Below are 11292 nucleotides of genomic sequence, written 5' to 3'. Positions count from 1 at the left end.
TAGATAAATTACGGCTCCAAACCTAGGAGCAGATCATCTGTGGACTCACCTGAACAGGTTTAGGACAAGAACCTGAAGGACTGAAGAGTTTTTAGAACATTTCCAGAAAAAGCAAAGAAAAATCGTAAATAATTAAATCAAATCTGGATCTAAACTGAAACAAAAACTGATTAAAACACAGCAGACAGGATGCGTACAAAGGGCAATTATTTTAATATTTCAGGAACAAAACATTCAAACAGCAGGAAAATAGACAAACACAGTTTTATTGGAGCCTCTAGTGGTCAGGAGTGGTACTGCATGCTGGTGGCTATTAGTCTGTGGGAAAGTATTAGTTTTATGATGAAGTATTATCTAAAAGGGCTTTTGCAGACAGAAGTATTCCCCTTTTATTCCAGAATAAAAGGGGAAATAAAAAATTTCATCATAAATACCTGGAATGTCTGAAATCCTTAAATTTCACGGATTAAGCAGTTATAATTTCCTCCCGCTCTAATCTGTCTGTTTCCATCTCATAACGTTTTGCATCATTTAGAAAATGCTACAGAGCTTCATTAAAACCTGAAAATTGAACTTTTGAACTTATTTCAATTTAAAATTGAAATAAGTGGTTTTACACAAACATGCAGAAAACAGAACCGTTTAAAATAAAGAATCTCGTTTCTCGCTGTAAGGACATAAAACTTCTCATTGAAACAAGAAAGTTTTTCATTACGAGACGTTTTTGTTTATCTGTTTCCATCTGTAACAAGAAACTGATTAAAACTGAGTTTGAGTTTTATCTCCTAAGAAAGAAAATTGACAAGATGAAACTCATCTCTTTACAACAAACTGATATTAATCTGGCTTTTATCTCGTTAAAACGAGTTTCTGACGAGTTTTATGACTAATTTTAATTAAATTGCTCCTCTGACTTCTGAGAACATAAAAGAGTTTCCTCTGATTCTTTCAACGTTTCTCCTACATTGAAAAAAACATTTAAAACTTTAATTTGTTACAAGTAGAGGTTTACTGATCAATCAGCCACCGATCGCCTGTATCTCACTTCGCAGCCTGTTCAGCTCATCTCCTCTTTCCTTCACTGCAAACGCAGCAACAAATCCTGAGCAAACAGAGGAACCAGGAAGGTCAGAGTGAACGGGGAACGTTTGAGTGTTGACAGAAAATACCTGGACTGACGCGTCAAAATGCATCAATAATACATGACATTTAAAAAACAAGCACTGGACTCAGTTTGGACATCCGGAGCGACCAGGCAGCAGGTGAAGCAGCTGCCACAGCCGGCATGACGTCAGAAACGCCGAACAATCAACCCGAGAAATGACTGGAGTCCAGATCTGGAGGTGAAAGACGATGCTCTGGTTGGGCGACTTAAAAAAGATTTGAATTAAAACTTTAGCTACGTCCCAACATGAGACAGAAGATCTGTGAGAAAAATAAATCAATCTCCTGCGACTCCTCCCGGTCAAAAACAACCAATCAGAGCCAGGATACTCGGCTAGCCAATCAGAACCAGATTTACTGTTAAATATTATTTTATTGATCGCAGGTTGATCAGTTTTGACTGAATAGCTGTTGTATTTTGCATGTTTTATGTCTGAATGAGGTGAACTTATTGCCAGATCATTTTTCCATTTTGCCAGATCTCATAGTAGCATTAATACCAAAATGAACAGCCAATCAGATGATCCTCAGTGATCGGACCTCAGAGGTGATCAGAACTGGAATCAAAGAACCAGAACGGAGCATCGCTAGTTACAAATAATCATTAAGTTTATGAAATAGTCGTGTTAATCAAATGTTAACATTGCTAATGCTAATAAATCAAGTTTGACAATCATTCAAATGCATGTAACAAATTAACTACAGTTTTTAAATTGGAGCTCCAAAGCCGTGTTGAGATGGTTTAAAATTACAATCTCATATTTAGGTTTCAAAGAAAAATAAATCTGATTATGTTTTGAACCTTAAACAGATACCGCTCTGACCGTTTAACGCTTCGCTACAAAGGAAAAGATTTACAACAAAGTTCTGGAGGGAACCATTGGGGCCCAGTTCAGCCTGGTTCGGCTCTGTTGTTGGTTCCAGTTGAGCTCAGTTGTTGGTTCCAGTTGGGCTCAGTTGTTGGGTCCAGTTGGGCTCAGTTGTTGGGTCCAGTTGGGCTCAGTTGTTGGGTCCAGTTGAGCTCAGTTGTTGGGTCCAGTTGGGACCCGGTTCAGGCCGTTTGGGCCCAGCGGTTGGGCCCGTTTGGACCCAGCTGTTGGGGTGGCACTTCTTCATGTGCAGCTTGAGGCTGTACTTGACCATGAAGCTGCGGGAGCAGAGCGAACAGCCGTACGGTCTCTCCCCCGTGTGAACGTTCAGGTGCGACCTCAGGTGGGCCGACTGCGTGAACTTCTTGCCGCACTGGTCGCAGGTGAACGGCCGCTCGCCCGTGTGGATGCGGGTGTGGACCTCCAGGTTCTGCGCCGTGGCGTAGGTCTTGTTGCAAATGGAGCAGACGAAGCGCTTCCTGTGGGAGTCGTCGTCCGGATCCGCGGCGGAGAGCTGCTGGCCCGGCGAGGATCCGTACAGCCCGAAGTTCAGCATGCCGCCGCGGCCGTTTTCAAACTCGAAGGCGGCGCCGCCGTGGTCGTCTGCGGAGCCGGCGATGCCGACCAGCTTCAGGCTGAACGTCGCCCTCCAGGTTCTCGTCGGGGCAGAACTGGGCGAACGCCATGGAGCCTTTGGGCTGTTTGGACCAGGACGGGTCCAGGTTCAGGTCCAGGTCGGCCCGGTTGGAGGGAGACAGGGCCTCCATCAGGGCGGCACTGCTAAAGAACAGCTGCCTGCTGGGGCCCGGCGGCGCCAGGGAGCAGTCCTGGACCAGCTGGACGTCCGGGTAGGAGCAGTCCGAGGCGTCCGCCTTCAGCTGGACGTTGTCCGGCGCCGAGCCGCCCGGGTCGCTGCGGGGCGAGTCCAGGCTGTAGACCGGGACGTTCTGTTGTGATCCGGCCGACAGTTTGGATGACTTCGGCGCCGACGGGTCGCCGTATACATACGGCCGGCTGCGGCGGCGGTGCCGCCGCCGGACGGACCGAGCCAAGGAGGCGGCTTCGCTGGCGGCTGCCGCTCCGCCATCCTGGCGCCGCTGTTCTCCTGGACAGAGAGGAAAAAATGTGGAGCGTTACAGATCATCCAGAGATTTAAAGGGCCAGTACAATAGAAAAATCTGTCTCTTTAAAAGTTCCTCCTCTTTCTGAAACTCCTTCCAGGAAATCATGACATGAAATGAAGCTGACTTCAGGAGTTAAAACCAAATAATGTTACTTAAGTCGGCATTGAGACACAGGACGATTCCCTCAACTTCTGATTTTCTAGTTCAGCCTTTTTTCACCTCAGAGTTTCTGTCACTTTCTGTCACTTTTCTGCTGCTGGAAAAATCCATTTAAACTTGTGACTATAATGTGACTGTCGCTGTCTGACGGTCCTCTGGATGCTTGGTGGAGATTTAAAACCTGCTAGAATCCATCAGGATTATGGGAAATGTAGGCAATCTGTACGCCTGGCTATGAAATCTCAAAGTATGATGAAGCAGTTTTGTCTTCATAACTTGTTACAATAAAAAGGATTTTGGTGAAGTGAACTAGTTTGGAAATCTAAAACAAAAGATGAATCAATAATTATCCAAATGTTGGTATCGCGCAGCAGCAGAACAATCTGCTCACCGACGTCAATGCTGTGGAACCCGTCCGAGTCTTCGTCTTTAATCAGAACCACATCCAGGACCTGGAGGAAGCCACAACATTCTGATCAGAGCAGAATCAGCCATGCAGGATATCAGCTGATGTCTGCGTTGACACTCCGAACAAGTCAAAGAGCTGCAGTTGTTTTTCATCACTTCATCCGTTAAAGATCAGTTCCCCCAGATTAGGAGCTAATTAACTTCACAAAGCCGCTTCCAGCGTCGACCCAGAGAGGAAATAATCAGCAGTTTCATCTCACCAACATGTCTGCCGGTACGGAAGCCTGGAGCCGCCAGAGCTGGGACTGAATTCAGGAGCAGGATCTCGTTAAAACTTGAAAGTTATCTTGTCAGAACCGGAAAACTTTCTCATTTTAACAAGATATAGAAAAAAAAAGTTTTTCTGACAGATTGCATCTTCCCTCTGACTCTCCGTTTTCTTCCAGACGGCACTCGAACGCCCCACGAGGTTCTGCAGTTTCACGTTACGACCTTTCTCGTTTTAACCAGAATATGTTCTGGTTTTAATGAGATATAAATCTTGTTATAACGAGAGAGTCTCCGGTTTTAACAAGATTCTGCTCCTGTATTTACGTCCTGCAGTGAAACACCTCCGTGTGCATGAGGACGGTTTTCTTCCAGTCTGGAGATTTGCCTCCAAACGCAGCAACATGATGATAAATATCCATTAAAACTGGAGACCGGCTTCACATCACCTTCATTTTCATCTGTAAAAATCATTTTCTGAACATTTCCCATATTCTCATTTTTATTTTCCATTTGGAACCAAAATGAAAACAAATATTTCTTCTTTATTCTCTTTGAGATCAACAATATTTTATTCAGTAATGATCTCAAATCACAAAGTATCCATGGATCTAAGCTTTTTATGCAATGAGTGGTCCCTTAATTAAATGTTGACGTTTATGATTCAAAATTAAGATTCTTTGTTTTACCAGCTGGGAGGAAAATACCAACCCAAAATGAAATATGGATCAAGAGATACTGCAGTATTTCAAGTGTTTAATCTCTCCTATTCTTTGTCCCGATGGTTTTCTGAAGATAATGAGTTGATTTCAGGTTTTCTCAAAATGGGTAATTAATTCATTATCTTCAGGAAACCATAGGGAAAAAGTGCCTCCATATATAAACGAGTTTTCTAAAGGCTTATTGTAGATGGGAAAATACAAGAGGAAATTTCACTCCAAAAGTTTTCTGGAATTTTCTAGAAAAATGTATACATTTTGTTTGTTTCAAAAGTCGACCATTTGTTTGAAAAAACTTTGATTAAATGCTGAAATTTTCAACAATAATCTTGGGATTATTTTCACCTTGAAACTCAGAAAATTTCCTAAAGTCTCAAAATGTCGAGATTGTAGGAAATTTCCAAGAACTGTAGAAAAACAGGAAGAGAAAAATGTTTTTATCGACCTGCAGGAGCAGGCCGTAATTACTGAGTGATAATTAGTGATTGATTATCACTAATAATTAGTTATTACTAATTACTAGTGATAACCAATCACTAATTATTGAGTAATACCCTGACCTCTGCCGTCTCTGCTGGTTAATAATCTGTGTGCGGTCAGAACCGGTACCTCCTCCCGCTCCACCCCCGCGGATCCTCCGTCCCCTCCGGATCCTCCTCCGGATTCCCGCGCGGGTCTTCCCGCTGCCTGTCCCGCTGTCTCTGCGCTGTTTCCGGTGGGACGGCCGCCTTCGTCGCCTCGGTCTTGTCCTCCGGGGCCTGGCCGTCCCCGCCGCCCGGGACCACGATGGACTCGATGAGGTGCAGCTTCTTGCGCAGGTCGTGGTTCTCCTGGCGGCTGCGGCTGATCTCCAGCCGCAGCCCCGAGTAGCCCTCCTCCACCAGCTCGCAGATCTCCGCCAGCGCCGCCTTGGCCAGCGCTCCCAGCACCGCGGACAGCTGCTCCTGGAGCGCCTTGCTGCTCAGAACCGACATCCCGACCGCTACCGGAACCGGACCCGAACTGGAGCAGCTCCGGACCGAACGGACGAACCAAAGCCGACCTCACAAACCGTCCGGGACACGAGCCTCGCAGACCTGGAGCTTCCACATCGGCTAAGACTACAGGAAGTCATGGGTTTCATCGTGACGTCACGTCCGGATAAAGATTCCATTTCAAAGTCACGTTTAGAAACTAAAATGAGTTTTTATTGTTAAACCTTTACTGCGGTATTTTAAATAACCCAATAATTTGGACACTTATAGAGGACAAATGCTGCCGCAAAGTTAATACAGAAACAAATAAATACTCAGATTAAATGTGATTAAATGTACAAAAACACAGTAAATAAATGTTGGTGGTAATTAAATTACAGACCGAAGTAAATCTATTCATGTCTTTTCATCAAGTTACTTTACCGTGGTAATATCTTTATTATCAATAACGTCTTTATAAAGTTTTATTTGTTTTGCTTTGAATATTTTTGTCTGTTTTTTTCTCCCTTTGTATTTTTTACCCTTTTCATTTCTCCAATGCTATTTCTGCTTTTCTATATGTATTTCTGTTTCTGCTAAAATCCCCAAATATTTGAGACCTCCACTGAAAACCAAGTTTATTTGCATTAATAATCGATAATAATGCATCTTGGCATCACTGTGCACCAAAGGATAACATTTACAGTCTGCCTAAACTACAGATAACTAAATGTCTGTAAAAAAAATTAATTTACTAACGTTGTAATCCACTGTACTAATTGGAAAACTTCACAAATCATTATTACTAAATTAACTTGTCAAATTAAACTAATTGGGATGCATATATAATGTTTAAAGGTTAAAAAAGAATAAAACCATAAATTTAAAATGAAACTATCTCCACTGAGCCAACAGATTGTAAAATGATCATTAAAAACAATAACATCTTTTTAAAGTAGCTCTGATACAATCAACCGATTCGAACTTTTGATAAATGATTTATTTGAGGATTTCACTGCAACTGCAATAAATTACACAAACGGTAAACAGTTTGAATTTATTATTAAAACAGTCAACATAAAGCTCACATCTTCACTTTCACCATCAGTCACATGTTTTTCTTCCAGGTTTGATTATTCCACTCTGCTTTTTTTATCGCAAGCGTAAAATTAATAACCTTCCATGATGGGTGGATGTAAACACAGCAGGTTGTTCTTTAGCTTTAATTTATTGTTTGATTCTATAAGAGAAAAAATTAAAATTTAATTTTAGAAAATTAAATTTTAACTGACTGACACCAAACTTCAGCGCCACTCATGCAGCCTCTAAAGACAAAACTATGTTGCTACTGGAATGTCTTCCTGTTTAAAAGTAAAAAAAAAGTGAAAGAGAAGGCAGAGAGAAGAAATCTGAGCAGCTTTTCCACTGAAATGTCTGGATGAACAGAAAAAGTCATGGAACTGCTGGAGGTTCTGGTCCATCAGCAGAGCCGGCCCAAGGCATACGCAAGTTTAAGCAGCAGCTTAGAGCCGCCACACAACCTGTTGTAGAAATGGGATTTCTTCCTCCTGATGGCTGCTGCCACTGTTGGGAAATATAACATCTCAAACTTGTTCACTGTAAATAGTGTTTAAATTGTGTTTAAAACTGTAAATTTAGTGTTTATCAGCTGATGCTACTTTCAAATGGTGAGAACAATATGGCACACTTAAATCCCACTCAGCATTTTAAAATGAAATAATTTTAGTTTATGACTTCTGTAATTTTAAAATTAACAGCCAAAATAACACTGCTAAGCTAGTAGCAAATGTTGCTAATGCAGGTTCGTTACATACAGAGCAGATCAGGAATGAAGAATCTGGTGTTGACATGTATGGAAATCTGCTTTGGGTCCCAAAAGGCTTGGGCCGGCCCTGTCAGCGGGTCAGCGGGTCTGGGCTCGGCTCTGGCCCAGTCAAAGCGGCACCATGTGATGTTTCTGCTGGTGGATCCGCAGGTTCTGCTTGGCCGCGAAGCATTTCCCGCAGTGCTCGCAGGAGAAGGGTCGCTCCCCGTGTGGACGCTCTGGTGCGTCTTCAGGTGGCCCGACTGCGTGAAGCGCTTCCCGCACTGCGCGCAGCTGTACGGCCTCTCGCCCGTGTGAACGCGGACGTGTGTCTCCAGGCTGCGCGATGATGTGAAGCATTTTCCGCAGTAGTTACAGGCAAATCGCTGGTCCCTGCAGAACCGGCTGAGCTCCAGCGGGTCGAGTCTGGAGCCGCCAAGTGCCAGCAGCATGGAGCGGTGCGGCACCGGCATCATGCCGGGCACGGCCTGGCTGCTCCAGGAGGCGCCGGGGTCCAAATCCACGTCGCAGGGGACGGACCCGACCAGAGCAGAACCCCGCTTCAGGTCTGACAGTCCGGGCAGCGCCGCCGGTCCGTCTCCAGATCCCAGCAGGAAGCCGGTCCTGATGTCCGCTGCAGACAGAGCGCCGCTGTCCGACTCGGAGGCCAGGTCAAAGTCCGCAGAACCGCCCTCAGCGGCGCCGGACGGGCCCGGAGACGGCCGGCCACTGCAGGAGCTGCTCTGGTCCCAACACCGCATGTCAGAGATCTTCCTGCCGGATGGGCCCTCCTGGCCCACAGGGAGGCCCGGGTCCGCCTCCTTACCTGAACATGGATCAGAACCAAGGTTTCACTAACGCTGGCCTAGTCCATACATAGCAGGATATTGAGGAAACTGAACAGATTTATATGCAATTTGGTCTTTCGTCCACAGCAGAACTTTGCTTCTGTTTGGGTTTCTTCTGCTTCTACAAACTGTCCAACTTCTTAAAACAGAACAGAAATCAATCACTCGGCTGGTTTTGGCCGTACATTTGAGCTTCAACACGTTTGGTGCTAACAGGAAGTCGCGGTTCTTTTGATGGATTCTGATTGGCTGTTAGTGTATCGTATTTCAGCGGGTTGGTGTGGATCAACTCTTTCCTGAAACTGATCTCCTGTGTGTGATATTTTTTTAAACGATGCGGTGCAGCTATCGTTTTTTTTTCTTATAAAGAAAAACGATACATGTGTCCTAAAGCTGGAATACTTAGAGAAACCCAAATGAACGCGGGTTGGTCTCACCGTCCTCCTGCAGGAGCAGCGGGTCGTCCTTCTCCTCCTCCGTATCCTCTTTGATCACAACGATGTCCTCATCCATTTGGATCGGCTCCTCCGCAGCGGCTGCAGCAGAATCCTGTCAGAAGAAACAACATGGCGGTTTTATATAAATTAGTTCATTAGTGAAGTAAAGTGATGGGGGACGTCTGACCTCTGCAGGAACGGATCCATGTCCTCTGAAGTTGGAGGGTTTTATCTGCTGTAGAGACGCTTCAGCTTCCAACTCTGGGTGGGAAAACAAACACAGATAAAAACAAACCTGTAGGAAAAAATCCAGAAAATGTCCAATATTTACAGGATGAACTGTAAAACAGACAGAAAGAATGAGCTGTTATTTTTAACAATGAGCCTCAACTGAATCAATCAAACCAGTAAAGCACGGTAGAGGCTCCATCATGGTTCAAAACAAAAATATCTGCTTGTGTTGAAATGCGCAGTCAGTCATCTCCACTGCACTGACTCTGAAGAATAAAAATATCAAACTTTTATTTTAGAAGTTTAGTCTTTGGTTTAAAAGCTTTGATATAAAAAGAAAACAATATATTTTCTAGAAAGAATGTCATTTTCCAGATCAGGATATATGAAACTTTAGGAAGAATTCTCATGTTTTGTTTTTTCCAAATGTTTAACGCCGACAGATTTATAAAAAATAATATCAGAAAACATTGTATTGGCTTTGTGACGCTGGAATAAATCAGTAATGTGTGTAAATGACTTCAGTTTCAAAATCCACATTTTCTATTCTGTCCTCGGAAAGATGGCAGTGTTTACAGTTTACCCCAGTGCTGCCCTTCCCCCACCTGCTGCTGAGGAAAGAGGACAGCTACATTTTTTCCTTTCTTGAGGAAATTCTGGCATTTTGGAAATATTTTCACTTGGCAAAAAAAGGAGTATTATCTGACAATGTCTTACAGCTGCTACTTGTTTCATCTTATTTTTTAAATGTATGACTGCAATAGCATCAGATAGGCATAACTGTCATATTTCAAATGAATACAAATTGTTATAGTTGATAGTCCAACACTAAAATTGGGCGATATCTTTAATCTGGGTTGTTGCTCTCTGGTGACATAATAGAATAAAAACATTGAGTATAACTACAGGCAGCAGGTTGGTGGTGGCCGCACTGGGTTCTGCCCAGGGCCCCACTCAGCTTTTAACCGGCCCTGGAAACCCATCAGTTGAACTATAACAAAACAAACCCACTACATGCTTTCTCCTGCGTTATAACTGTAAAAACCGGGATGTGTTGTATTTTCTGGTTTTATTAATATGCCGAATTGAAAAGTGCCTCAGATGAAACTCATCCTGCTGAGAATTTCTGCCTGACTTTGTTCCCAGTGGAGCCGAAACCGCTTCATTGCACTTTTCTAATGGAGTTTGGTGGAAACATGAAGCTCTGAGTTCATCATTCACAACCAGTAATAATAATAACAAACAGAACCGGTTCGGTTCCGCTGAGCTCACCGGCCGCAGCCTCCTCCGGCCCGCCGGTCCGGCGGCCGCCCCGGGCGATGATGGACTCGATGAGCTCCAGCTTCGTCCGCAGCGCCTCGTTCTCCTTGCGGCTGCGGGAGATCTCCAGCCGCAGGACGGCGTAGCCGTCATCCACCAGCCCGCAGATCTCCGCCACCGCGGCTCGGGTCAGCGCCTCCATGATGGACGACAGCTGGGACTGGAAGCCCTTCAAGCTGCTCATTGTGGCGGGGAAACGAGCTCAGGTCTCAGCAGCAGCAGCAGCTCCCAAAGGCCGGCAGGCTGAGATCCAGCGACCTGCAGCTTTCTGTGGGCAACTAAACCGGGTCTGGAGCCGAAGAGCGGCTCACCTGCTCGGGAAAACGGCCGGATGCTGCAGATGTTGCTGGAACTTCCTCTGTGTGCGCTGAATTTTCAAAATAAGAGTCAGGGATGCTGTGTTCAATAGCACATTGGAAAATTCGAGCTTTATTGGTTTTTGTTGTTTTTCTATGTTTGACCATTTAATCCTGACAATTGAAATTGTCAGGAATCACGAAGTATTGGGCCAGACGAAAAAATAAAAAGTTAATATTACGAGAATGAAATTAAAGTTGAAATAAAGCGAGAATGAAGGCGTAAAATTACTACAATAACGGAATAATACGGGAATAGTGATAATGATCAAGTCATAACAATTTAAAAATAAAGTAATCAATATGAGAATAAGAACCGTAACTTTGTTCGGACTTTATTCCAGTAATCCAGGACTTTATAATCTGTGACTTTAATCATCTCGTATTTTTTCTTCGCCCTGAAAACTGAAACAAACAGGAAAATGTGTGACAGCGTTTCTGGTGTGTTTCAAGTTTTAATTTTAATAAGTGATGTAGAACCATCACCCAGCAGATCATGGAAGGAAATCAGCCAAATCAATAAGTTCATGAAAAGTTATTGTACATTTCAGAACCAATATGAGTCAGATGTTTCCTTTCTATTTCAAATTCTTGTTTATATTTTATTAATCT

At 43.9% G+C, this 11292-nt stretch overlaps 2 protein-coding genes across 3 annotated transcripts; both read right to left on the bottom strand.

Annotated features, from left to right (window-relative positions):
• Positions 1-209: 209 nt before the first annotated feature.
• On the bottom strand, positions 210-10675 carry LOC129352736 (uncharacterized). The gene is made up of 9 exons (XM_055021842.1): positions 10277-10675; positions 8961-9034; positions 8774-8885; positions 7499-8314; positions 5320-5692; positions 4133-4196; positions 3708-3768; positions 2715-3138; positions 210-2668 (listed from the first exon to the last, which is right to left on the bottom strand). The coding sequence occupies exons 1-9, from the start codon at positions 10506-10508 to the stop codon at positions 2164-2166; spliced, it is 2661 nt and encodes an 886-aa protein (XP_054877817.1). The 5' UTR covers positions 10509-10675; the 3' UTR covers positions 210-2163.
• On the bottom strand, positions 2722-5793 carry LOC129352717 (translation initiation factor IF-2-like). 2 transcript variants are annotated; one of them, XM_055021830.1, is made up of 2 exons: positions 5320-5793; positions 2722-3138 (listed from the first exon to the last, which is right to left on the bottom strand). In XM_055021830.1, the coding sequence occupies exons 1-2, from the start codon at positions 5682-5684 to the stop codon at positions 2814-2816; spliced, it is 690 nt and encodes a 229-aa protein (XP_054877805.1). In that variant the 5' UTR covers positions 5685-5793; the 3' UTR covers positions 2722-2813. The 2 variants fall into 2 exon arrangements, 1 of the variants encoding a protein (XP_054877805.1); XR_008604923.1 differs by lacking the exon at positions 5320-5793 and adding an exon at positions 3708-4573 and having other exon boundaries at positions 3091-3138.
• Positions 10676-11292: the final 617 nt, after the last annotated feature.

Source organism: Poeciliopsis prolifica, unplaced genomic scaffold (genome assembly GCF_027474105.1).
Source record: "Poeciliopsis prolifica strain line A6 unplaced genomic scaffold, Auburn_PproV2 SCAFFOLD079, whole genome shotgun sequence".
Lineage (NCBI taxonomy): Eukaryota > Metazoa > Chordata > Actinopteri > Cyprinodontiformes > Poeciliidae > Poeciliopsis > Poeciliopsis prolifica.
Note: the sequence above shows the minus strand (reverse complement) of the source record. Positions and strands in the feature narration are given on the sequence as shown.